General features: G+C 42.8%; 2 protein-coding genes across 5 annotated transcripts in view; one reads left to right on the forward strand and one right to left on the reverse strand.

Annotated features, from left to right (window-relative positions):
- The window catches only part of LOC149874798 (G protein-coupled receptor 183-like), a 28,608-nt gene extending 7,357 nt beyond the window's left edge, over positions 1-21,251 (forward strand). For 2 of the 3 annotated variants that reach the window (XM_090022994.1, XM_090023004.1), the window contains 2 exons: positions 17,342-17,382; positions 17,990-21,251. In XM_090022994.1, coding sequence (XP_089879120.1) covers positions 17,366-17,382; positions 17,990-19,115 — 1,143 coding nt within the window. In that variant the 5' untranslated portion in view covers positions 17,342-17,365 and the 3' untranslated portion in view covers positions 19,116-21,251. Of the gene's footprint in view, positions 1-11,321; positions 11,428-17,341; positions 17,383-17,989 lie in introns of those variants that run through there. The other variant, XM_090022985.1, reaches the window with a different exon arrangement.
- Positions 1-27,765, reverse strand: part of UBAC2 (UBA domain containing 2) — a 194,220-nt gene that overhangs the window by 78,717 nt on the left and 87,738 nt on the right. The gene's annotated exons all lie outside the window — the stretch shown is intronic.

Genomic DNA, 27,765 nt, shown 5'->3' on the forward strand with positions numbered 1-27,765 from the left:
TGTCTAAGGACATAGGCAGACAAGGTTCTTTGGGTAAATCTAATATCTTTATTAGACCAACTCAAATAATTGGAAAAATTCTTCTTAGCAAGCTTTTGGGTATAAATACCCTTCATCAGCTTGAGGAAGCATCTGCAGTTGGTGTTTGCTCTTCCTGGCTATACCTATCCCCAAGCGCTCGAGTCTGCCGTCGATGGCCAGCTGAGGCATTTTTCAGTGCTATGTTGCTTCAGAGGGGGGTCACCAGCTGGTCCTTCTGGCTGGACAGGCAGGCTGCTGGTCAGGTCAAATAGGGTGCCATTGGAGGTCATTCTTTGCTGCCTTTTGGCAGTCTTTGGTGACTCCCCAGTTCTTGGGCTTACCCAATCTAGGACTCGTTGACCTTGTGGGCCTCAGTGGCTGCTGGATGGCAGCTGTCAGCCCCAGGGAGTGTGTGCAGTCTCCGGAGTCCAGTGAAGAATTTTGATTAATTCACTGCCGTGATGAATACGGCTCTGGGAGCAGTTGATTGGAGTGTATTCAGTCTCAAGAGTCAGTCTCCAGCATTGATTAGTTCAAACTGGGGCTCCTGTACCTTTAATAGTGAAGTTTCAAGGAGTTCCTTGCTCTGTAGTGATTCTTTCCTCTCCTTAGTCTGTGGTTTCCTAGGTGTTAATCCTTGCTCATTAACTCATTACTGTACTGCTGTGTTATGCAATCAGTCATGATTCACTCAGGGACCAGCTCAATACGGGGAGGCAGCAGTTCAATTCCCGCCCTTGCTAACATTGTTATGTGGTACAACTTACTTTTAAACATAAATAACATTTGTTACAAAGTTAAAATGCAAAAAATATACAAGGGTGAAATGCCATGGCACATACAACAAACAGACCAAATCCAAATACAGTGAGGGGGAGACATACCAATGCAAAATACTATTTTACACCCAATAAAGCACCTACAAAATATATTTTTATTATAAGTATACCTTATATTCTATAAAAGAATAAAATAAATAAAAAATAAAAGAAGAAAAGGGAGGAAGGAAGAAAATGTGGAAAAGAGAAAGCATCTCAAAAAGGCGCAAACACTGCAAAAGGGGCTTTTGCTATATGGATCAGCTTTACATTGGACGGGGGTGAGCAGGCAAAAAAGGAGGTTTCTTGCTACAGTAGGAGGCTTGTAGGAATGTATATACACTTTCATCGTAAAACTGCATCCAAAAGAAGTAGCAGCAGAATGAAGGCTATATACTATTTCAAATGTTCTCTAATCTGTGTAATTTAATTCCTTGTGGTTCATGCAAATGAATTCACAAACAACCCAATCCACAGTGTACTTCTCAGGTTTTGTTCCTACTACATCAGTGACTCAAAATCACATACACACACTTCGCATGTGAAAGCACACCATGATCATAAGAAGGGAAATTTCAGAATGGAATTTCCCATAACCACGTCATATTTAACAAGACAGTAAAATGATGAAAGGGTCCTTAAATGCTAAATCTCCACAGTAAATGTCAACAAAGAAACACAGAGATTATATACAAGATCATGCATGTAATCTAATAATCACATCTGACAGTGGCCAGTACCAGGTACTTCCAAGGGAGGTACAAGAAATCCTACATTAGGGCAATTGTTCCTGAAAGTAGTCAGTCAGTGGTTGGCATTATCTTAAAATATGCACTTTAAGTTTCTTAAGAAAAATCTTAACTAAGTATAACTTTAGATATTAACACTGTCCATACAAATACCTTATTTTTTTTTTTAATGTTACTAAACTGTAGCCCTCAAAAATATCTTGTGGTATTAAGCTCCACAGCTAATTATATGCTGTATAAAATTTTTTCTTTAAAAATTTTTTAATTTGCTGCCCCTTCCAATTTCATTGGCTGTTCCGTTATTTTAACATCGGAACATCTCATTTATTTTCTCCCTACCATTCAATGGCTTTTGTTCTGCTCTATCTTATTCATTTTCAACTCCATTGTTATGGTATTTTAATTTCATTTCAACTTAACTGAAATTCAATTATATTACTAAATCACATTCATGGAGCATCAACTTTCCCTCACTCGTGTCAGAAATGGACTGGTCAAGTTTGCTGATGGCACCAAATTTTGGGGAAAAGTATCCACACTTGAGGCTAGATAGGCTGGTGATCCAGGCCAACCTCAATAGGCTTGAAAGGTAGGCAGATGAAAACCGGATGGCATTCAATATGGAAAAATGAAAGGTGCTTCTCTTCGGGGTGGGGAACCCACATCAGACTTATAGGCTTAGCAATGCTACACTCGCGAACATTACTACCAAAAGAGACTTGGGGGTCATGATTGACCACAAGATGAACATGAGCCACCAATGCAATACCACAGCAGGCAAAGCGAACAAAACTCTGGCTTGCATCTACCAATGCATCTCAAGCAAGATCCAGGATGTCATCCTCCCACTGTACTTGGCCTTGATGAGGCCTCAGCTGGAGTACTGTATCCAATTCTGGGATCCACAATTCAGGAAGGTTGTGGAAAAGCTTGAAAGAGTCCAGAAGAGAAGCACATACATGATCAGAGGGCAAGAGAACAGGCCTTATGGAGAGAGGCTGAGAGCCATGGCACATTTCAGCATGGAGAAGCGCAGACTCAGAGGTGACTTGGTGGTGGCCAATAAGTACATAAGGTGTGTGCATCAGGACCTAGGGGAACTCCTGTTCACCAGAGCACCCCAAAGGAAGGCAAGGTCCAATGGTCACAAACTCCTGCAAGACTGTTTTAGGCTGGACATAAGGAAAAACTTCTTTACTGTCTGAGCCTCCAAGGCCTGGAACAGACTCCCCCAGAGATGCTGCAAGCACCTACTCTGGACACATTTAAGATACACTTGGTTGCTTATCTTGCTGGGATCCTTTGAACCTTTGGGCAGGGGGCTGGTCTCAATGATCTTATGAGGTCCCTTCCAGCCCCCCTCCCTCCCGCTGCTCAAGCAGGGATCCCTCCCTCCCATCTCCCACAGCATGGACCAATAGCAGTGGTATGCTAGCTAATGGTCCTCAGCAGCATGTAGGGAAGCCAGCTTTGGTCGAATGCCACTCCGGACAGGACAGGCCCACCTGGATCGGCACCAAACAGGAAAAGCAGTAGCGGAGCTTCCTGCCACTGTGGATGGGCTGGGATGGTCAGCTTGGCACCAGCCAGGAAAAATGGCAGCAGAGCCTTCTGCTGCTTGGGACCAGCTGGTGCAGGTAGGGGGAAGGTGCAGCTGAGCTACATGCTGCTCTGGCTGGGCTCATCCTGTCCCCAGCAACATGTGCAGAAGCTGCAGCTGGGCCAGCATTGGCTCCATGCTACTTGGGAGGGGAGGGGAGGGGATGGGACGGGCCCAGTCAGGCCAACACCAGGGAAGGAAAGCTGTGGCTGAGCCCCCTGAGGCTTGGGATGTGATGGGTCCTGCAGCACTGGAGGGGGCTGCACTGGTGAGGGGAGCTGGGCCTGAGCTGGCTTCTGCTGTGCTGTGGGGGGAAGCAGGGAACAGCCTGGGATTGGCCAGGTCATGCTGGTGCCAGTGAAGGGTGGGGGACGGGTTGGCCAGTTTTTACTGTGTGGGACCTGATGGGGTGGGCTTGTGGGACGTGTCTAGTGACCAGTGCTGGTAGGGGGAATGGAGGCTGGGCTAGCTTCTGCTGGCCTGCAAGTAGGGATGGCCTGAGCCGGATCCTGGACCACTGGTGAGGAGAAGGGCAGGCTGGGCTGGCTTCTGCTGCACTGTGGGATACCAGCCCCTACCTTGCAGCTAGGAACCCTTGCCGGGAGGGGATGGGCCTGGCCATGAGGTCCTGACTTTGTAGCTGGGAACCAGGTGCTGCCAGTCTGGCCCTGGCTGGCTCCTTGCCCCACATGCAGGTTCAGACTTGCAGCTGGCAACTGCCTGCTGCAGCCAGAACAGGACCGGCAGGGCTGGCTCCTTGCTTTGCTGTGCAGGTCCAGGCCTTGTAGTCAGGAACTGCTTGCCACTGGAGCCATGGACAGCCTGGGGTGGGGTGGGCCCTGGTAGGTAGGTACATTGGCCCAGTGCTCCTACTGCAGTTACTGGTACACCTACCAAGTTCCCCCAATCACCTGGGCCGTTGTTATAACAAGGACCTCTATGTAACCGTGTGATGAGGGCAGGGGATTCTGGAACAGATATGGCGAGCAGGGCAGTCTGGTGTTGAGTGGGTGGGTTTTATGACACAGACCATGTGACACAGTGTAACTTTTGGTTCTAAGGCCATCTTCCCTGAAGGAGTACTTTGGGGTGGTGAGGCAAGTGGAGGGACTTCCAGTGGCAAAGGTCAGGGCCTAGGGGGCAGGACTTCCGGTCCCAAGATGGCAACCAAGGGGTGGGGCAACTGCCAAGGGGCAGGTTTACCCATGTAGCCCTCAACAGCTCACCAAAACTTGTGAAGTGGCCCTCTGCCCAAAATAACTGCCTGCTTTGGTGTGTGGGGACCTTGTGTGTGTGGGGGGGGGGGGCTGTACAGGAGGGGTGGGTTCCCTGGCCCCCACAGGGTGCAGCTCCCCCCACATAGCACATGGACTGCCCCCCCCCCCTTACAGGGCCCTAGCTCCCCCCTGCAGGGCCACAGCCACTATCCCCTGCAGGGTCCCAGCACCACCCCCCCAGGGTCCCAGGCACACTGCAGAGCCACAGCCCCCCGACCCCCACAAGGTCCCAGCAACCCTACAGGGCCACAGCCCCTCCACACAGGGCCCATAACTTACCTCCTGCAGCAGCAGCAGCAGCAGAAGTGGGGCACTTTGAGCTTGCTGGTGCCAGCTCCCCCGCAGCGTGGAGTGGCCGGTGCTACTCACGAGGACCGCGTGTTGCACCAAGCCAGGTCATGCCAGAACTGGGGCTGCTCGCACTGCAAGGCTGGGTCAGTCCCATGGCAGCAGGACCCAGCGCAGCACGCAGGGACAGCATGCTGAGCCAAGCCAGGTCCTGCTGCCATGTAACTGGTCTCGCCTGGCAGCACAAGTAGCCCCAATGCCTGCAGGACCCAGCTTGGTTTGGTGCGCTGTCCCTTCATGCCACACCAGGTTCTGCCTCTGGTGGCAGCACTGCCTGCCCTGCTGTGCCTGCAAGGAGGCAGTGTGTGGTGGGACCTAGCCAGGCCCAGCCTGGTATGGCTTCCTAATCTGGCTTTGCACTGGAGTGGGTTGCGTGGCTCCAGGAGGTAAGACTCCTGTGCAAACGCACACTAGCTGCGTGGCCTAGCCCCAGGCCACATTGAGTTGGGTTGGGCTGGACTGGATCAGGTTGGGTCGGGCCAGCAGGTTGTATTTTCCATAAGGCTCAGGCGTACCTCCCGAGTTGCCTTGCTCCGTTGTTTGGCAGAGCGGTTTTTTTTGACCCATGGATATCCAGGGGTCTAATTTTGTCCCATGCTGCAAACTTGCAGTGTAGGGAATGTTTTTTCGTTCCCGCACATGCCTCTTGCAGGATCTCAAAGGGGTTTGAGATGCTGCAAGATGCACGTGCACACTCATCTGGACACTCCCCATGAGTTTTAATGCTCATTAAATTAAATAGGTTTATAAAACTTAAACTTGTTTATTTTGGAGCATCACGTATGTGTTTACACGCACTACACTTTCAAACAAGTTAAGCCAGGTCCCTGGCTGGTGCAGCAGGAGAGCAGGACAGTCCAGCACTGCCCCCTGGCCCAAAGCTCCCCACCCACCCCATGTCCAGGCCCTGCTACGCAGCTGTGGAAGCAGGGAGCTGACAAACAAGGAAAAGAAAAAGAAAAAGCCACACGAGTTTAAAAAAAAAAAAAAGGAAGCAATTTGCAAGCAAAAGCAATTTGAAGGGGTGCAGTTCAAAAATGTTGCAGTGCTATCTACTGAACAAAGATTCTCATTACACATCTTTGAGTGCCTTTGTGTTTGCATACAATGAATCCATGGACACGACACTTTAATTCCTGGTGAGCCAAACTAAACTACATCCGAGGAGTTTTAGATTAATGCACAAGAAAGACTTTTAAGTGTTGGGAAATCCCACTTGTGCAAACAGACACGCAGTTGCAGGGCATGAAAGGGCAAAAATCGTGGCGTGTACATGGGAGCCCTAACTTTAGTTAGCAACAGGAGGATTCCTGTTTTAGCCATTCCAAACAAAATCACCTCAGGATTATTTTTGCAAACTTTAATCCCACAGAACTTCCACCGACTATAATAACAGAGATTTTGCAAAAGTACTCTCTGGAGGATCAGCCATCAGTCTTTAGTTTAAAAGTTGCAAAACCAATTTCCTTTCCCCTCAGATTTTCTACAGACGTTTACAAAATGTTAAGGCATTTCATTTTAACCTATGTTAATATTCCCTCTTTTTAAAATATAAGTATCCTCTTTTTCTCTTGAAGAAAGAATAAATAGGATGCTAGTGCCAGAGTGGATTTTTTTTCTGTGTAGATTATACACCTCTGTATTACGAAATGTCCTTGTTTTTGTTTTGCTCCCGCTCCCCCCGCCCCACCGGCAAGGCTTACTTAGGTTAATATTTCCGGCTTAGAAACTTTCTACTAATGTCTCTTCTCTTTTCTGCTGCATTTCTGTTGCAATAAGAGTATTGAAACATAATGCCTGTGTCAAAATGAAGGCAGAATAAAACTGGAGCGTGGAGAAAACTGTATATGGGCCAGTACATTGTCCACATAGCAGATACAAATTGTAGAATTTAAGCTTTTGACTTTTCAGAAAATGTAGTTTTTAGCCCGTGTGGCTGCAAAATTAATCTTCCAAATGTGAACAGAGTATAAGCACAGATTACAGATACTCAAACTTGGATTCTAAAATCTGCAAAGCATCCTTTCCTTGAGAAGAACTCCCTATTTATGTATAGAGTTGAATTTTTACTCAAAAGTCACAGGAGACACTTGAAAGGTCAATATTAAATACTTTATTGCTGATATATTGTGATTGAATGAGAAACTGGCAGGGAGCCACTACAGGGGGAATTAGGAATTACTACAACTAAGGAAATGTTGAAAAAAAAGAGAGAAACAAAAAAGGTAAAGAGGGAGAAAAAAAAGATCGTGAAGGCAGAGAGAGCACAGAAATAGTGATGGTGCTAAACAGGAGCATGTTTTCCTGTGTGTGATACTGAAGGTGATGCTACACTTCTGTATAAACAATTACTTTAACAAAAATTTTCAGGACTCAGTCTTTCAATTTACAACAGGTGTCTGCTAAATTCCCTTTCAAAGCAATGCCCATTTGCCTGAGCCGCAAAGTCAGGGTTCCTCTAGACTGGTCTCTGCCTGGCCCCACATGTTCCCCTTTTAGCTGCCAAGTGCACCAGCTTCAACAAGACAGAGGATGCATTTAGCTCTGACTAGCTTATGGCCAGGTGGTGACAGAACTTTGTTTTGAATTGGGAGATATGGGTTCAACTTTCATTTGGGATGAGAAGGTCAAGAAGCTGCATCTCCCACTTCCTGGACAACTGCCCTAACCACACTCCCACTGGACTAACAGGTGCCCTCCTTTTTCTCCTCAACTATTGCCAAATGGTCATTCTCAGATCACACTTCCTGGGACCTGTATACAGGTATGTGGCTAGCTAGACAGAACAGGATCACCATGAAGTATACATGGCCATGCTCAAAAGGACAAAACTACCCAGAGAGGTGAAAATAGAATCTAAAATCTGCGTAACAGGCAAAAACGTCTCTTAGGCTCCTTCTACACATTACAGGTACTGTGCAATTACCTGGTTAACTGTGCAATTACCTTGAGACCAGCTACATGTGCAAAGTAGCTATCATATTATAAAAGCTCCAACCAGCTATCAAGTTACACCTCGAAAATGTGTATTAACTTTATAGCTGGTTGCTATCAAGCTTTACATTTGCATGTGCAGCAGGGTCTCCCTTGCAGCTGAGAACCCATCGGCTGACAGGGCTCCCAGACACAGAGGTGCAACCCCCAAGCCCTGTGAAACCCCCAGGCCCACATGGGACTTTTGGTCCCAGCTGTCTCATGCACAGCCAGGACCCTGAGACCCTGCAGCTGACATGGCTCTGGATCCAGGCAGCATCTCTTGTACAGCCCCTGCAGCTGTTTTGGGTCCCAGGTGTGATTGGGCCCCAGCCATGGGTGCCTGCTTCTTACCAATGCAAGGGGAAGCCCAGGATTGGGTTCCCCCTATAGTAGCAATAAGGCACAACTAGAACTCATGCACAGTCCCACAATCGTGCCTCCTGCCATGCACATGTGGATCACACATTAGATCCAATTGCGCCTTTAACTGCAGGTATAGTAGCAATGCAAGGCCCTTTCATTTAGATACATTAAGTAACACCTAGGTACCTTTAAGCAAAACAGGATTTGGGACTTCATCCTCCCATAAAAAGGATACAGGAGGATAATTTCACTAATGTCTGTGAAGTACTCAAGGAATAAAATGATGGGGCCTATGTAAATAAACAGTAGATGAGATATTGCAAGCATCATATGCTAGTAAAAGTATAAAGTGCATTTTTGTTCTTGCCTTACCTAAGAATAACACTCTAACACATAAAAAGCACACACAGTTCTCCTGCTTCCCAGAAACCAAAACCTATACATTCAAAAAGAAAAGAAATCTGATTTGACAGATATAAGTTGCTACCTTTCAAATTGCTGACTCTGGAACTAGCAGTAGATCTCAATGATAAGTCTGGTATACAAAAAGAAACTAACCAATGGAAAATTATAAACAGTAGAAAGGAATAATCTTTTTTACATCCATTAACTCCAACAATTACCAAGCTGCCACACAATGCTAGTTTGGAGGCACTGGCTAACCTTTCTATGTAGCCCATGAGTAGCCCAACTTAATCATTACCAAAGATCAGAGAGGTAACTTTTTAAAAATGGTAAAAAAGCTAGACTGAAACAGGTACTTCTTTCTTTTGAAGTTAATGTCAGTCACTGATAAATAACTATATCCAGATTTCCTATCTAGAAGTTTCTAAGGAGGTACCAAGTATGTTTTGCAGAAAACAAAAACAGAGTTCCTGTATTACTATGTATACGCACAAAGCATGCAGCTTGAGTAATTTCCCTTCCAACATTAGTTTCCTTCTAAATTTCTTTGCAGAAAAAGGTTCTGTTCTGCTCTGAAGATGAATAACAACTCAGTTTACAAATATGAATATGAACTTTGATAAATGTAGTGAATCCTTCCACAGTCCTCCTGAAATCTATGCTAGAAGAGAAACAGGTTGTCAGAGCCTGATCTAGGGAGCTGCTGAAAGCCCTAAATCAACCACTTAACTCCGTGGGGGCTCAGCCATGCATAAGCTAGGAACACATTAGCACACAATATCAGTGTACTGTAACAGCAAAGTGCTTCTAGTTTGGACAAATCTATAAAGCTTCACTTCATACCAATACAATAGGATCACCCCCATTTGCAAAACAAACTCAGTAAAACAGCAGTCTTGCTGGTATGACTGCATCTACAGTAGGGGCTCCTGATAACACAAGATAGACATCTCCTTCACAGACTCCATCACACACTTGACTGATAACCTGATTTGCAGGCATAACCCCAGCATCATTAAGAAGACATTCAGTATCTCAAAGGATTGGACACTTAGGTTATCAACATCCAAGCATACTTTCTTTGGTTTTAAAAATTAGGCCACTAAACCAGGTCACTTTAAATACACATCAGTTTGCAATGAAAATTCTGTAAAAGTTTCAGGGGAAAATCCCAAATAACTCTTGATCACAGTCATAATAGAAAAACAACAGGATTTTCCACCTATCACTGCTCCCCATAGCCTTGTTACAGTTAAATAGTTTAACTAATGTAACTATTTGACAAACAGTCCCTATATAGAAACAAAGTAACAACAGCTGGACTTAAAATGTTGGCATCTTGTTCTTCTTTTGCCCCTATAGTGTTATCATATGTCCAGTTTCAAAAAAAGAGGACACCTGTCCAGGGAGGGCAGGGAATAATATGATTGTGGGGAGGGGGCAGTGGTACGCCTGTGCCCTACCTGCGCCCTTGTCAGCAGCCCTGCTGCTGCCCCTCGCTCCTGACTCACAGTACTCCGGCCCCCAGACCATGCTGGTGCCCTCACTCCCAACCAGCAGCACTCCCTGCCACCCTGGTGCTGATACCCCTCACTCCTGACCTGCAAATATAATGAGAAGGAATAGTCCCTAAAATAATTACAATACTTAGGGCCCCTCCACACCTGCAGATATAGGTACAATGGGATTCTAATGTATGATCCACACAATCACACATTAGATCCTATCATGCCTTATTGCCAGTGCAGGGGGAGCACGATCTGGGGCTCCAGTGGTGCACGGAGCCCCCTGCAACTGGGAGACTGCATTTGTGCTCCATGACTGCTTGGATCCAGAGTCCTGCTGTTGCGGACAGTAGGTCCCAGTGCTGCAGGGTGCTGCCAGGACCCAGCATTCACAGCTGTGGGACTTTGGGTCCCAGCAGCCATGGGGTGCTGCCAGGACCCAGAGTTCACAACTACTGGGTGCTGCCGAAGCTGAGAGTCTCCTCAGTTACAGGACTCCCAGCCCTGCAGCTGGAAGCCCAGTCAGCTGATGGGGCTCCTAGCCACAGAAACAGACCCTGTTACACATACAAATTAAAGGTGGATAGCAACAAGCTATGAAGCTAGTATACATTTTTAAGGTCTAACTTTATAGCCAGTTGAGCCTTTTTTTGGCATGACAGGCACTTTGCATGCATAGCTGGTCTCAATTAACTGTACAATTAACCAGTTAATTGACTAATACTTGTACTGTGGAGAGGGAGCCTTACTTCTCCAGATACTTTCTCTAAGTCGTGTTCACTCTGATAGCTTAGCTATGATAAGCGTAAGCATGGACCACTGAGACTGCTATTTTGTACCTAAATACTGAAAATCCACTGCACTATGTCACCGATTTGAGTAATCTGTAAACATTTTTTAATTATGCACTAAAAACTAAGCATATATACATTTTTGTTGTTACACATAATATAAGGATCTATTCATTCATTGAAAAAATAAATGTTTAAAAAGTGTTTTTTCTTTCTGCAAATTTTGCCTGGTTAAAGATTAAACTAGACACGTTTTGGTAAATTCCCTTCTGTGAAAGTCAGTGATACAGAACTTCTAGGTGGTTTTTGTTTCTAACTTGCTCCTTTGGAATATATGATTTTTAAATGAATCTAATATATGGGTGTTTTCACTTCCCATAAAAAGGTGGGTAACAAATGAACACCAGGGCACCTCAAAACGTCAAGCATATGGAAAATACCTCCCCCTCCCCCCCATAAAAGGACTTATTCAACGTAATCATTCTTCAAAACAATGTTCAAACGGGGAACTTTCACAGTTCAGCTACACTGCCAAATACCATACTGCTCAGAGGATCTAAAAACCCACTGATATGTAAGTAAAGAAAATAACTTGCTCTTTTCATTGAATAACAATACAAGTTTCCAGGAAGTTCATATCTTCTAGTAATATACTGAATTTTTTGATGTAGGAAGGATATGTTCCTTCTGGCTGGAAAATACAAATGTGAATTGAAAGAATTCTGTTTTATAGCAATATTTGACAAAAACAAGCAATAGTACCAGGGGATCTGTTTGTTTTGATTTCAGGAGCAGATTCATCTTTTGGCTCTAATAAACAGGCTGAAGTAAAAAAAAAATGTATAATGTTGCTTGCTGTAAAACAAAAAGTAATATTCACTACTCCATTAGATGGAGCAGTTTTTGTAAAAGGATTTACTCTGAATGTTAGCAATACAGAAGTAACTGGTATATAAGCCTTTTTTCAGCATATATTTAAGTATTCCAATATGCAAGTCATTAACTAAAGCCAGTAGAGATATAACAGTATATGACAAGTCCAGACAGCACAACTGTACAGTGGCAGCAAATGAGTAGCTTAGAATATCACATACATTTGTAAGCTATTAAATGATCTTTAGCTATTCTCATATTAAGTGTATTCATCCTTAAAAACCATGCAAAATGCAAAACTAGCAAAGTACATGAACATTTCTTTTTTTGCTTTCTGACATGCATTTTCACTCTAAAGCTTTTCTTTTGGTAAAGTCATTTCTTCCTCTTGGCCCGCTAAATCTTTTTAGGTGGAATCTTCTAATGAAACATTACAAGCTGTTTGATCTTTCAAAAATTCTATATAAATAGGATGATAACTTTTAATACTTCAGTGGCAAAAAAAAAATACAGCTGTCCAGATTAAACGATTCATATTTTTCATTTAACTTAAAAAATAAAGATGACTTAAAAATCCTTGTGCACATGAATAGCAAAAGATTTAAGAGAAGAAGGTGAGCTTTGGCCAGAAAAAACCCACCTAATCTTTCACTTCTTATTCCTTGTCCCTGGGTCAGCTCTCTTTCAACCGAGAGATTAAGAACATTTTGTAATACAGAGTTCTATGGAAATATCAATTCATCTGTTTTGCACATCCCAATTATTATTATGCTTTTAATATCATACATAAAGTATTTAAATCAGTAATTGAAGATTCTACAGTACATATTTCCAAGAAAGCCAAATTCATGCCATGACTGCCCTAATTTTTCTGTTTTTAAAATTATTTTCATTCTGCAACACTCATATTTTCTTAATATAGTGTTTTTCATTTATTTTCTAGGTTAATTTTAAAGAAAACTAGTAAAAATAATCTACATAAATGTGCAGTCCTTAAATAAACAAGCACATATCTTATAATTATGGTGCTTATGCTTCATTTGTGTGTGTCCTTCTGCATCTTCACAATTAATAAATATATACTTCTAAAAAGACTGTGTTTTAGCTGCCCTGACACATTGTTTCTAACATCTGATTTAGTGCGTCTATTAAAATAGTTGGCAGAATGGAGGGTGGATGGGGACTATCCTTGAAATTCTACAGAACACTATATGGATCACTGTGAACCTGCTTCCTGTTCCCAGGCAAATCAGTCATCAGTCAAAGATTTCAAATTTCATGGGATCTACACATTGTATTTTAGGGCACAATGGTCAATAACCTTTAATTAATATTTAATTTAATATAATGCATTAAAAATATAGGTTTGCAGCAATAGGAAGAAGCACGTTCTAAGATAAGCCTGCCACACCCAATCTGTTTTGAAGCCACGAGCTGACACACATCCATCTTGCTCCCAATGAATTCAACTTCTACATTAACAAAATATTCAACTATAGTCACTTTGAATACAAACTTTTAAAAGGTTCATAACTTTGTAATATATTGTTGTCAAAGGCAAGATGCTCATATTCTTCAGTCAGGTCTAATTATATGGTTACATAGAAATTCAGACAGCAAAAATATCTGATAAAAGAAAAAGTGATTAGAAGTTAAAGGAAAAAATAAAACTGAACAGATGCCATTGCTATATAATTACTATGCTCCTATCTTCCGCTGTCTCTTATGTTCAAATTGTGCAAGATTCACAACTTCCCAAAATAATATATGGGCTGCTTAGACAGTTTCTTTAGGGTATAGATAGATAACTAGAGGCTCATTGCAGGCATAATAGTTACATTGCAACAACTGGTGAAAACACCAGTTACCCTCCCCTTTCAAATCAATCTGTCCATGACTTGTCTGGTTAGCGGAAATAATAAAGAAAAAACCCTTTATATTAGTAAAGGTTAAAATTAACCCAAACCTGAAGCTACAACTCAAAATGTTTCTCTTGCAGCTGAGACCATCATTGTAAGAAAGTGATATATTATAACAATACTGAAATAACCTGGAGTGCCTAATCACGCTCTTTAATGAAAAAGGTCCCTTAACAATTCTCAAATTGCTAATCAATTGAGGAATTCCAGCAGAAAATGTTGTGCCCAACCCCCTTCCTTTTCCTCACACGTCATCTTTTCCTGATCCTCTTTTTCCTGTCACTGTTTTAAAACTGTTTATGTTTTTCAGCTAAAAAAGGAGTCTATTGTTCATTGCTTTTCTGCTAAAGAAATGCCACATGTTCAGTATTACAATGTATAAACAAAATTTCTATACAAAACAAGTAACATTGGTCTCCCTCCTTCCAGAGTACATACATTTAAAAATACATAGATGTATATTTTCATCTGATACTCCTTCTAAAGTATGGAGTTTATACGTAGCTGTAGCTCAGAATATATACCATTATCTGCAGTCATCCATTCTATGACAACAGTAAAGGAGGGAATAAAAGGCAAACTCAGTTATCTAGATTAGCAGGGGAGATACATCTTGCATCTCATCTCTTCTACACAAGCCAGATATACTCAAACTAAGACTCAGCTATTATATACACTAATTAATCTTTTATATATTAATTGTTCCATTGCATTCAATGGGATACACCCTTTGCTCATGGCCCACACTGCCCCTTGCTGCCCCTCCCCCCCCCCGGGGGAGAGTGTCATTGGCTGGATTCTATTGTTTCAGCCAAGCAGGGAGCAGAACACATCCCATCCACAATCCCTACATCGTGCAGTGGGAGACACAGGCTGACCCTGAACAGTCTGGGTCAGCCAATCCAGGGCTGCCCAGTGCACTGTAGCCATCTGTCTCCAGGCAGAGTGGGGGAACTTGCAGAACATACTGAGATGCACAAATAGCAGCTCCCTGGTTGTGCAATGTCAACACTGAAAGCTCCCTGCTCTTCAAGGGCTCATCATTTGAATGTCTGTTCAGGTATCTCTGGGTAAGATTTTCTACCAGAAAAACAATCCTGGGAGCATTCTCCCAAATCATTTGAACATGTGCTACATGACAAATTATGCTAATCCAGCTAGAATTCAGTGATTAAATTATTATTATGATAGTGTATGTACTAGAACTGGGGTAGACAATTATTTTGGCTAGAGGACCACTCAGGAAGTTTTGGTGAGCTGTTGTGGGCTGGGTCAAGTCTGCGCTGTCAGCATCCCATCATCCCGGCCTGACCCCCACACACCTGTCCTGCTTCAAGACACAGCTCCCCACCTTCGCACAGCCCCATACCATTTGCCCTGCTGAGTGCACCCTGTCCACAAGCATCCCAGGCCAGTCTCCACTGAGACCCCACCTGCTGTATCTGGTAACTCGGGCGGTGGGTGCAGGGCACACGGGCCAGGATGCCCAGGCAGAGGGAATAAGTCCAGCCACAGCAGTAACACTGGTAGCAGCAGCTGGAAGAAGCCACCGCTGCCAAGAAGAGGAGTCCTGCCACCATGCCTCCCAGCCCCACTGTGCACTCAGGGATAGTGGGACTGACTGCATACACCACATCCCAGGCTGCCCCCAAGCCTGGACCATTTAGAGCCAAGGGATCCATCATGGGCCAGATAAAATCCGTTGGAAGGCTGGATCTAGCCTGTGGGCCATATTTTGCCCACCTCTGCACTAGAGGTTAATTAAATTGTCTCACTTGAAATAAATCTAAAATTGAGGGAGAAGATAAGCATCTGAAATCTTCTATGTATTAATGGAAGGTGACTGATATAAATTTAAAAACAACTAATTCAAAATGTTTTAGTAGCTTGTTCCCTTTTTCTTCCTAAATCATTTTAATCCATTTTTCAAAAGCTAAAAATATGTTTCAATGCCGTATAGCAAAAATGCCTAAAAGGAGATAGATAATACCAAACAAATTATTTACCATTATATAAAAAAACAGCAGATGCCAGAAAAACCCTAGATGGTAATGTGGGCTTGATATCACATTAGCAGCCCATATTTCACCCCTTAACTTCTCCAATACCTTAACAAGAAAATAATTTGAATTAAAACCAAAGTTGTTTGAGTTAATTCCTATTTCAACCCAAGTTAAGATGACACATGCCATGCAGACATGACCAAATAGCTTCTATAGTTCATCTCTGCTGGCAAAGAAGCCTTTGCTTGTGGAAGAAGAAACAAACTACAGCAAATCAACAGGGAACAGGGCTTTATATTCCACCTGCTCTGCAGTAACTACCTGCTCTTAATCCATGGTGAGTGAAAGCTAAATCAGGGCACTGGAGCCCTCAGCAAAGCAGGGTTAATCTACCAAGATTCAGATTCCACTTAGTGTAGGCTAACAATGGGTACATGGACAGTTAGCACAGAGTAGCTGATGATCTGTGTAATCCTGCACACTGCAGACTAGCTATTTTTTGTCTGAACCCAAAGATTCCAAACTAGCTGAAACAGTCTCAGTTTCAAGCACAGACAGATCCTCATTGTGATAGTCAGTATTCTGAATAGCCTAAAGATTTCTGCAAATTCTGGGGGATATCAAACATATACATGAGAGACTACATGCATGCACAAATCATAGAAATTTAGGCTTGGAAAGGACCTCAGGAGGTCATCTAGTCCAACCCCCTGCTCAAAGCAGGACCAGCCCCAACTAAATCATCCCAGATAAGGCTTTGTCTAGCCTGGTCTTAAGAACTTACAAGGATGGAGACTCCACAACTGCTCTGGGTAACCTGTTCCAGTGCTTTACTACCCTCCTAGTGAGAAAGTATTTCCTAATATCTAACCTAAACTTCCCTTGCTGCAACTTGGGACCATTGCTCCTTGTTCTGTCATCTGCCATCACTGAGAACAGCTCCATTCTTTCTGTAACCACCATTCAGGTAGTTGAAGGCCACTATTATGTCCCCTTTCAGTCTCCCCATTTTTCCAGAGTAAATAAACCCAGTTCCTTCAGCCTCTCCTAAATCCATGTACAATATGAAGTTTCACAGGCCACTTAAGCCAACTTTTTTGTACTGGCAATAACCTCAAAAGTGCTAACCACAATGCAACAGTGTAAAAATTGCTTTAAAAAAAGAAAAGTTGAGTTGAGCTAAGATTATATTGCACTATGTAATCTCACTAAGTAATAACTAAATAGAAATATAATGCAAGTAGACAAATTTTGAAGGGCAGCATTACCAAGAAAAGAGAGCAATTTTTTATAGTTGACTAGGAAGATAGGAGGAAATAAACAACATTAAGAATAATCTGACTATCAGGAATGTTCTCATGGAACAGGTCTGAGAGAGGTGGAAGCCTCACCGCTTGGAATATTAACAGTTAGCTTAAACAAGGCACTACCAAACGCACCACTGAGCATGCTTGCTGACCTCTGCAAGGTCAGAAAGTAGATGATGTCATAGATCTTTTCCATTTTGTAGGTCTTGTTGTATTACTTTGATATTTACAAGCCCCCAAAGAACGGATTTTATAGATTCTGTAGGTCTCAAGGGCTGCCATGTCAGTTGGCTCTTTTAACCAATTTTTAATACATATATTCAAATCTACGTAAATATACTGTGTTGCCATTTAGTCAAAACAAATATTTTTTACATATATTACAGGTGCATTCCAAGAGCCACTGAAAAATGGATAACATGCTAATGTAAGTATGCCTTGTAAATCAATTGTACTTGATCTGTTTGGAAAAGTGCAACTTCATATGAGTTTGAATTATTTCAGTTCAAATACAATAAGTTGAAAAGATTTATTTTCTAGAAATCAGGTTAAATTCCCACAAGGTCAATACAGGGCAACTCAAATACTATTTAAGTCACGAATTTCATATAACTGCTAAATAAACCTTCACTTAAAAAAATACTTCCCTGACATTCACTGAAACAAATTCAAATACTGTATGTTTTATACTTGCTTAACTTCACATAATCATGTCTCATATAGAGTCCCCTTCCCCCAGGTTGCTTTAAAAGTTCTGTAGCATCAACTTTTTCTAATTTTGTATAAACTGTACTCCTCCAACCAGTGAGTTTCTGAGTTTACTAAAATTCAGTTTAGTGAGAAACTATTTTCTTTTATCAAAACAGAAGAACTGAACTTACCAAGAGACTTTAAAAAGTGTTTCATCATAAGCAAGTTTCATTTCAGGTTTTAAAATATTTGCCTTTTGCAACACCAGTTGGTTGCTGCTATGGGGAAGATCCATATCTGTGTTTATTAAAAGATGTTTCCTTTTGTTTTGTTCTTATTGCTAGATCTACTGAATTTCCTGCAGAGACACCAGTTGTGATAATGGGCACTGCCATCTCAGCATCTACAAGTCTGCTGATAAACACCTCCACCTGCGACCTATATGAACACGAAGATACAGCAAAGATCGTACTGCCTGTATTTTACAGTGTTATTTTAATGCTTGGAGTGGTTGGAAATGGACTTGCCCTCACTGTCATTTTTAAAAACAGAAAAAAGATCAACTCTACCACGTTATATTCAACAAATCTTGTCTTGTCGGACCTTCTTTTTACTACTTCTTTGCCTACAAGGATTGCATACTATGCACTAGGATTTGACTGGCCATTTGGAGAAACATTTTGTAGACTAACTGCTCTCATATTTTACATCAACACTTATGCAGGTGTTAATTTTATGACATGTTTAAGTATTGATAGGTTTTTTGCTGTAGTCCACCCATTCCGGTACCAAAAGCTTAGAAGAGTTCAGCATGCCAAGGGCATTTGTATATTTGTCTGGTTCCTTGTATTGAGTCAAACATTTCCATTACTCCTACAGTCCATGTCAAATAAGGAACAAGAAAGGATTACATGCATGGAATATCCAAACTTTGAAAAAATCCCAAATCTACCACTGATACTTCTTGCTGCCTGTTTAATAGGGTACCTCATTCCCCTTGGAATCATACTATTTTGTTATTCTCAAATTAGCTACAAACTTGTTCAAACTGCAAAAGCAAATCCATTAAGTGAAAAATCCGGGATAAACAAAAAAGCCATCAATACAATCATTTTTGTAATTGTTGTGTTTATCATCTGTTTTACCCCTTATCATGTTGCAATTATACAACACATGATTAAGAAGCTTTACAATCAAGACAAAACACCATGCAATGATCAACAAGTATTCCAGAAGTCTCTTCATTATACAGTGTTTCTTATGAATTTTAACTGCTGCTTGGATCCTTTCATTTATTTCTTTGCATGTAAAGGATATAAGAGGAGAATAATGAAAATACTGAGACGCCAAGTTAGTGTATCAGTTTCAAGTGCTGTGAGGTCACCTCATGAAGAAAGCTCACGTGACGTGGGAGAAACACAAATGATAGTACTGTCAAAATCTTCAAATGGAAAGTTATTGGAGAAATAAAGTTTTATTGACTTGCAAAAATGTAAGTTCAAAAACACTGGACCCATATAAAATATTATTTCCTTCCCGTACAACAAATTAAGTGGGATTCTCTTTCCCACCATCTCTGAAATCCAGGATGTTGTTTAAACACAAAAATGACCACCATCTGACAGTGAGAAAATTAGTAGGTTCCTAATTTTATCAATTTGACTACCTTTCATCTATTTTTTTGGGAAGTTTCCATCAGAGCACCTATGCAGTTTCCAGCCTGAACACATGCATTCTTGAATTTTAATTACCAGGCAAAGACCCAATTCACTTGTTTTTCTAAGAAAAGAAACTAAAAATAAACGCAAGTAGCTCACAAGTGGCTCATAATGACTAAAACAGAACATCTGAAAATGAGCAGACATCTAACGGATCTCCAATATTAGCATTCTTGAGTAATAAAGTATGTTGCATCTTTTTCCCTTGAGCTTTCATGCACACCACATAAGCAAAGGAACAAAATGTACAAGGATTTTATAAAATATATACAGTTTCATGAAATATTTGAAATAGTCTGTGGTACTATTTTAGAATCTTTTGGACCTGGAACTAGATTGTTCATATCTAAATTTAACACAGATAACTTTGTGAAAATATAAGTGGGAAAAAAGCTAAGATACTGTCTCTGAAAAATTGAGATGTAAACATATTTAAGTAATAAGCATCATTTTCTTTGCCTAACCAGATATTTATATGGCCCTATTATTACAGCATCTGAGCACCTACCAGATACTAATCAATTTATCCCTCCTTTGAGGAAAGAAGTATTCTCTTTCTTTTACAAATAGGAAATGTTTATTTCTGGATTCTGTTGTGAAGAGACCTGTACTGTAAGGGTTCATCAGATACAAAAATACATTTCAGCCAACATGGACATTTGTTTACAAATGTAAGCATAAATCAAAACTAGCGACTGGTAAAAGATGAATGGTTTAAATTACAGGAATTGTGGTAAAGGATCATTTATGTTTCTGCAGTCACAGGTTCATGTAACAAACTGAAAAATTCTAGAAATGGGACTAATTTTTTTTTTAATTGGCAATTTTCATGGGAAGATATGACCACACTTCCTTGAACACTGTTTACCTAGAAGATTGGTGAATGAGGACAGGAAGGCAGATAGATACAAACTCTTGATATTGTGGCTGCCCAGAGCATCCCCCTAGGATCCACTTTGACATCACTCAACCTTCATTACTGCAACCCTGAAAGTTGCCCTCACAAGACCCTGCCAGGGAACCAGATGACGTCACCACCCCCCACTGGAACTAGCTAACACCTGAACAGCATCCGGGATGTGAATCTGAGGTTCCTGCCATTGTCCCCTTCCTAATTTGTCATCTTCCTTCCCTAGCTTGTTTCTGTGTCTCAGCTAACTTTACAACACTGCTGTGAGCTTCTAACAAGAAAAGTAAGTGGAACATGTCGTAAAAAGTCCAGTGCAAGTAAAAGGACAACATGCTTCAGTAACATTAAGATGGATCATTTTGCCTATATTTCTCTCACTTTTTTGTGTCACCCTTGTTTTCCCTTAAAGAAGCAAGGATCACATGTGAACAGCAACAGCGGTGGAAGCTTATGACCCACTAAATTAGCCTTTTCTCCCATTGATACCACCTTTATACTACTGGAAAGAATTTAAAGTTTCCTAGCTGTAAGAGACACTATACAGTTAGAAGGATATCAAATAAAAAAAATATATATATTTAAAATATTAACCAAGGATTTCATTTTAAGTTGTAAATATTGTAAAGGCTTTGTCTTTTTCTATCTTTCTAATAAAAGTTCAAAATATATTTATACTAATTGTTACAAGAGTAATCAAACAATAACTTGACACAAAACACTTCCGTCTGAGGTTATAATCATAAATACTGGTTGTGTGAACATTTCATCAACACATAGTTGTTCTATTACTTTTGTTTCTATGTTTCTGTTTACAGTATTACTTTGGTCTAATTTTAGATGATAAAGCTCTGAGAGCAAAAAAACATTTAATATTTACCTGTAAAATACAATGCATGTAAACATTATAGCACTATGAGCAAATAATTTAAGTCTAAATATATATTTTTGCAAACAAAACAAAGCTAAACATCAGTATTAAAATATTAACTCCTCCATTATGCTCTCACTTATGTCACTCTTATTTTTAATCTAGGATTACTGCTGTAGTTTTCTTTTAAACTAACAATTAACTTTATGTCAGAATGCCAGTTTTACTCAAGTAAACACTGACAGCAGGGGTGCCAAACTCAAATCAGCTGGAGGGCTGCATCCCTTCATTTTCTGGTGCCTATGCGCTGTATCCAGGCTCTTGTACTGGCAGCCCTAGCAGCTCCACAGACAGAAGCTTCGACACCAGTAGAGAGGTTTTTCATGAGGGCAACCAGCACAACAACCCTGAAAAGACTGAATCAGAGATTCGCCAGGGACACCATGTCTGTGCAATAGTGGCCCTGCAGGGACCCCATATGGTGTGTATGACCTGCAGGGACACAAAGCATGACCCCATGCCACCATGGCCAGAGCCAGCATCCTGGGGATCTGGCTTCAGTGGCTGGTCTTCCCACAGCAGCAGCCCGGCCCAAAATGAGAGCTAGGGGTCTGGCTGCCCCAGCAGCACTATGAGTTAAGTCCAGCCACAGCGGCTAGAGCCCCAGCTCTGCCCACAGTAGCTGGGCTTCCTGGTGACACCTGGGGTGCTGGCAACCCGAGAAACACTGAGAGCAGAAACTCTGCCACTGTGGCCAGAGCTGAGGCTCTGCTTAAAGTGGTAGGTCTCCTGGCAGCTGCCACTACCCCAGCTTTTGCTGGGGGATAGGCAGCCCCAGAAGCACGATGGTCAGAGGCTCCACCACTGCAGCCAGAGCTCACCACAGCTGTAACCAGACCCCAGGCCTTTGCAGGGGCACAGAAAACTCTACTGATACCAGAGATAAAAGGCCCTCCACTGTGACCAGAGCTGGGGCTCTGTCCATGTCAGAAGAGTTGCTGATCGTGGCGTTGTTCTCCCCAGGGAGCTGGCTGCCACTGTGCAAAATGCCACCACTGAGACCAGAGGCTGAGCAAAAGTTCACTGGCTAGATGACCCAGGTCAACAGACTGGATCCAGCCCATGGGGCTGTATACTGGACACTTCTGCCTTATAGCATTTTTCTAGTTAGGTACTGATTGTTTTAAAGATTTTTTTCCTACTACTTTTCCTCAAAGGTTTAAGAAACAACTTTCCTTAAAATAAAATCGTGGAGAACTAAACATCCACTTAAAGCTACATTTCCTGATGGCATCTTCCACAACAACTGATTGCTTTAGGCTACTTAAAGACATAACCACCACCACCACCAAACAATGGCACTTTACTTTAAACCCCATGGACCCCTGCACCAAGCCCAGCACTTGCCTGAAGAGGTATCACATCAGTTCGACCCAGCTCCCCAATGTTTTTATCGATCAGGAGTTTTAGCGGGGCTTTTTTGCCAGTTTTATCTAATAGCTGATTGAATCAGCTATTAGATGAAAGCACCAAAAAGACCTGCTCAAGTGCCTGATCTATTTAGACACTGGGGAGCTGGACTGAACTAATGCACTGCTTCTTCTGGGAAAGCATTTTTTTTCATGTCTGTCAGCAGCCTTGGTGATTTTGTTCATAAAACTGCAATGACTCATGTTAAAAGTGATTATAATTAGTTCTAACATACCCTAAATTGAGGGAAATACAAATACCAAACATGTAGCTATTGTAGTAAAATTAGACTATAATGCAGTCTCAGAACAAGATAGAAAAATCATCACGATTTCTGTTCATTCAGGTTATTATCACTATAATACTGAGCACCTGCCAAAATAAACTAAAATCAAGAATGAAGTCAATAGCTGTACTAGATTTTTTCACCTTTCTGAGAGCTTGCTAGAATTATTCTTAATGTTTGCATGTGTGTGAAACTTGGAACCATCTGCTTTCTTTTCCCCTCAGTTGCTGCTGACATAAGGCAAGCTAAAGGAGGCTCCTGTACTTAAAGCAGTGAGCTCTGTGGATATCCTTATCTCTTCCAGAAGGCAAAAGTCTTCGCACAGATATCATGAAAAGTATATTCTCCACTCACAAGCCAGTCTCATTGGTAATTTCATCTTTCCTCTGGAACGCAAATCAAAGGAAATTACAGCATCTTAGCCAGACATGCTTTTAGATAGCTAAGTTCAATATACAGAATGCTTTAAGATTTCAAGATAATACCTGTCAACCATCAGCATGGAAGTGAAGTACCACAGCAGAAAACCAGGCAGATTTGGACCAGCAGATGCTATTGCTGAGGAGCTGGGTTGCCATATTTTATATAGGAAGGAGCTTTAATGTTAGCACACTCATTTCTAAATAGGGCAAGTTTTAGTAATCTAATCTGGAAGTTACAAAGACATAAAGCTACTGTCACTGCTACATTCCTTGTCAGTGACAGCAAGGGGTGCAGAGTTCCTGCCAGCTGCAGACAGAGGATCGTGTCTGTGGCACACATGGCAAAGTGCGTGTTCAGAAAAAGTTAGGAAAATTCTCAGACGATGAAGAAATTTGGCAATCTGAGACACTACTTTCTAGCTTTTCAAAATAATCCCCATTTCCAATAAAGCAATCTTCACCATGGCTTGATTTAAATTCAGCCAACCACCTCAGCCAAGCCCATGCTAATAGTAGCAAAGTACGAGGGCAGTTATTGGAAGGGAGATATCAAGCAGAGCATCACATGCATATTGGTAACATCTTGGAATACTGTCTTATGATCACCCTAATGGCTTTGCTATCAGCAAAGAACAAAATAAACATTAGTTAGAGAATGGTGAGAGATCTCTTAAAAGACAAGTTGCCCATTATTATTTGTAATACAGCTAGAAAGGAAGGATGTCAGCCAGTCAGTGTTTCCTCATTAAATCTTTCTGGGTGCATCCACATGAGCACACACGTAGCTCTTGCCCTGCCTCAAACCCCTTTAAGGCAGGGCAAGAAGCACATGCGGGAATGAAAAAATGAAAATTAGATCCCTGGATATCCAGAGGCCTAAAACAAAAACAAAAAAAAAATAGGGCAGGACACAGCCCCGGAGCGTGCCCTGAGGCAACAGGAGGCTGAGTGCTCCAGGGAGATGCTCTGGATGCCAGAGCATCTCCATGGTTGCCCCCTCGCCTCGCCAGGGCTCCAGTGCCAGTGAGTTAGGGGTTGGGGGGGCTGGAGGAGGGGGAGGGGACCATGGGGCAGAACCCCGCCAGCCCTGCCTGCTCCCTGCCCTGCCTGGCCCCTCCCCTTGCCAGCCCCCCGATCCCTGCCCAACCCCTCCCCCTGCTAGCACCCCAGACCTCCCCAATCCCTGTCCAGCCAGGTCCTGCCACCAAGGACCCAGCCTGGCTGGGCAGCAGAGGGACCCCAGGGGCGGCAGGACCCAGCTAGGCCCAGGTCCCCGCGCAGTGCGCAGGCTCCTGCCACCAAGCGCCTAGCCCAGCTGGGTGGCAGAGGGACCCCAGGGCCAGCAGGACCCAGCTGGGCCTGGCATGCAGTCTCCGCATGCCGCACTGGGTCCTGCCACCAAGAGCCCAGCCCAGCAGCAGAGGCCCCAGGACCCGCCTGGACCTGGTGCACAGTCCCCACGTGCCATGCCAGGTCTTGCAGCCATGGCTCAGAGTGCCCCACACCTGCTGCTGCTGCTAAAAGTAAGTTATGGGCCCTGGGTGGGGGGGGCTGGGGCCCTCCAGGGTGCCTGGGACCTGGAGCAGGTGGGCTGTGGCCCTCCAAGGGGAGCTGGGACCCTGGGCAGAAGGGGGCTGTGGTCCTCCAGGGTGCCTGGGACCCTGGGCAGGGGGGCTGGGGCCCTCCAGGGGGAGCTGAGACCCTGGGGCAGAGGAGTAGACTGTGGTCCTTCATGGTGCCTGGGACCCTGGGCAGCAGGGCTGGGGCCTGTGGGGGATAGGGGCTGTGGCTCTCCAGCGGGGAGCTGGGGCCCTGTGTGGGGGAGCATTCCATGTGCTGTGGTGGGGGAGGGCTGCACCCTATGGGGCCAGGGGACCCACCCCTCCTGAGCAACGCCCCAACAAGGTCCCCCACACCCAGTCCCCACAGCAATCGCCCCACACATACTCACACACCAACCCACATCACTCCACATACACCTACCTGCCTTTCCCCATACCCCTTCTCACCCCCTTCCTGCAAATACCACATCCCCCCATCACACACCCATCATGTGCAAAGGAAACCAGAAGTTCACATCAACACATATAGGTATTTAGAATTTATTTTATCATGATGATAGAGACACTGTTAGGCTTCCATATTGCTTTAACATTGTAAATATACCAATAAAGCATTGCCTGACTGATTGCTGTCTCTCTCTGTCCAGATATATATATATGTGCGTGTGCATGTGCACATGTGTAGAGTGGTCTTTTGTGTTAATTGTGGAAAAACATGGATTTGGGGATATTTTTAAAATGGATTTGGGATGCTACTGCAGCAGTCCAGCTGGTACAAGGAGTAGTGTCCCCAGGTATCAAGTGGCTGAGCCCCAGAAGTTCCGGAGAGCGAGTAGCCCTGAGCTGCTTGCCAGGGCAGGTTTTTGTACTGCTGGGGCCAGGACAGGACAGCTTTTTATACTGCTGGGGACAGCACAGGTGCTGGCTCCAGGCTCTAGCTCCTCCTGGCCGCAGATCTGGGAGGAGCCAGGGTTATTTTGCCCCAAGTGGCACAATTTGCTCCACAACAAAGTGCACGTCCGAGCACGCGCGCTGAGGCAAAAGCCCCGGCTCAAATTTGCACCACTTCTATTTGACTTGCTGCAAACACACGTGCTTGCATGTGTTGACGCACCCGCTATGTCTACAAAGCAGAACAATGACATACTGTGACTAGAGTATCAATGCTAAAAAACAAAACTAATGTTATGAGAACTAGGCACTGCTCACTCTAACTTCCTCTGAACACTCTGGATTGAAAACTCGCTATGTCAATAAACTCAATTCCTAATTCACCTCTCACATGGTTGAGAATCAGGACTAATCCCATGTTTTCATAAATAAAAATGAGAGGAAAAACTCAAGCCATGAGAGTTTAATGGAAGAACATGTTTTTTGTTCAACTAACTTCATGCATTTAAGATATATCAACTTTAATCATCCTTTCCTATGCTGTGGAGCATAAATCAAGTTGCCAGTAATCAGAATTATAATTACAGCAAATGTTAATGAGTAATCATTTTTGTTACTAGTAAAAACAAGTATTGCAATCTATTTTACCTATGATAACTATGTTCAAGCTTCATGTGGCCTTGAATCCACATCTTTAGAAAAATTATTCTCATAAATGCTCAGTTATAAATTTATATTCTAAACCTAAGGAGCCTTTCCTGGATGAGTTATCACCTTGGTAAGGTGGTATAATCTCACTGCACTAACACTGAGAAGTGGTTTGTATTCTGAAATTATTCTCAGAAGGCCGTGAATATCCGATTGTAAAAATGTCTTTCTTCACAAGGTGTTATTGCCTAGTAATAACCAAAAATGAGAAGTGTGTGCGCCTCCTAGACTGTACATATTTCATGAAAAATACTTGCTATTGCTTTTTTTCAGAACTTTACCTCAACTAGTTCTAACCTGTGAGACCTTCTTCCTTAGAAGTTTGGGCTATACAATTTTCTCCGTTTCTTCCATCTATGCAGCCACAGCTCTTGGCAGAACTTTTAGGAAAAAAGAAGTACAGAGTGAATTTCACACAGTGATAACAAAAAGCAGCAGGAGAACATTACAAACTGAGGATATGAGGAGAAACCTCAAAGACTGCTGAAAGTAATCTTTGATGGCACGTATCCTTTGTTTAGAATAGTCCTATTGAGGAATTTGAGGAGAGAGCAGAATTGGAGCAAACTATTTATTTCTAAGCATCTGAAAAGAAGATCAGAAGGAAAACCAAGTAGCCATGTTGCAAGGTGTGGGGATTAGACCCGTGAGCCATTCCAAAGCCTCAGAAAAGAGCAAGGAGCCAGCAAACTGAAACCTGGAAGAATTGTTGTTGCAAGAAAATGATGAAGGCCTGTCAGAATGGGATGATCTGGGAGCCATCTGGTCCAATCCCCTGCCCTGACACAGGATCATCCCTATCCAAACCATCCGATACAATCCAGCTAACCTTTTAGTTACATTACCATTAACCCTGACACAAGACAAAACATAACAATCAAACCTGCACAAGTAAAACGCTGGGACCACAGAGGCCAACATCCTTCATCTGTAAAAAGCTGTTAATATGCACGTAAGAGATTCCACTTCAGAGAGGGGCAAAAACCCCCACAGCCAATACCAATCTGATCGTAGGGTAAAATTCTTTCTTAACTCCAAATATGGCCAATGAACTGACCCCAGTTAAAGGGATTCTTTTAGAATCTCACTAATAAAAGGGATTCTTTTAGAGGTTTGGTTTGGTTTTATCTGCTATAATGTACGCTAGTATAAACAATACAATACTTTTACCTTCCCCCCCACAATGTGCTGCAGAAGAGCTAGCTACGGCAGAGCTAGCCAGCAAGCAGCACCCTTGTGCCCCAGCCAGCCCAATTAGCATCTACATGTGCATTGTTATGCATTA

This window comes from Crocodylus siamensis, chromosome 1 (assembly GCF_052110815.1).
Source record: "Crocodylus siamensis isolate JL-2025a chromosome 1, ASM5211081v1, whole genome shotgun sequence".
Taxonomy (NCBI): domain Eukaryota; kingdom Metazoa; phylum Chordata; order Crocodylia; family Crocodylidae; genus Crocodylus; species Crocodylus siamensis.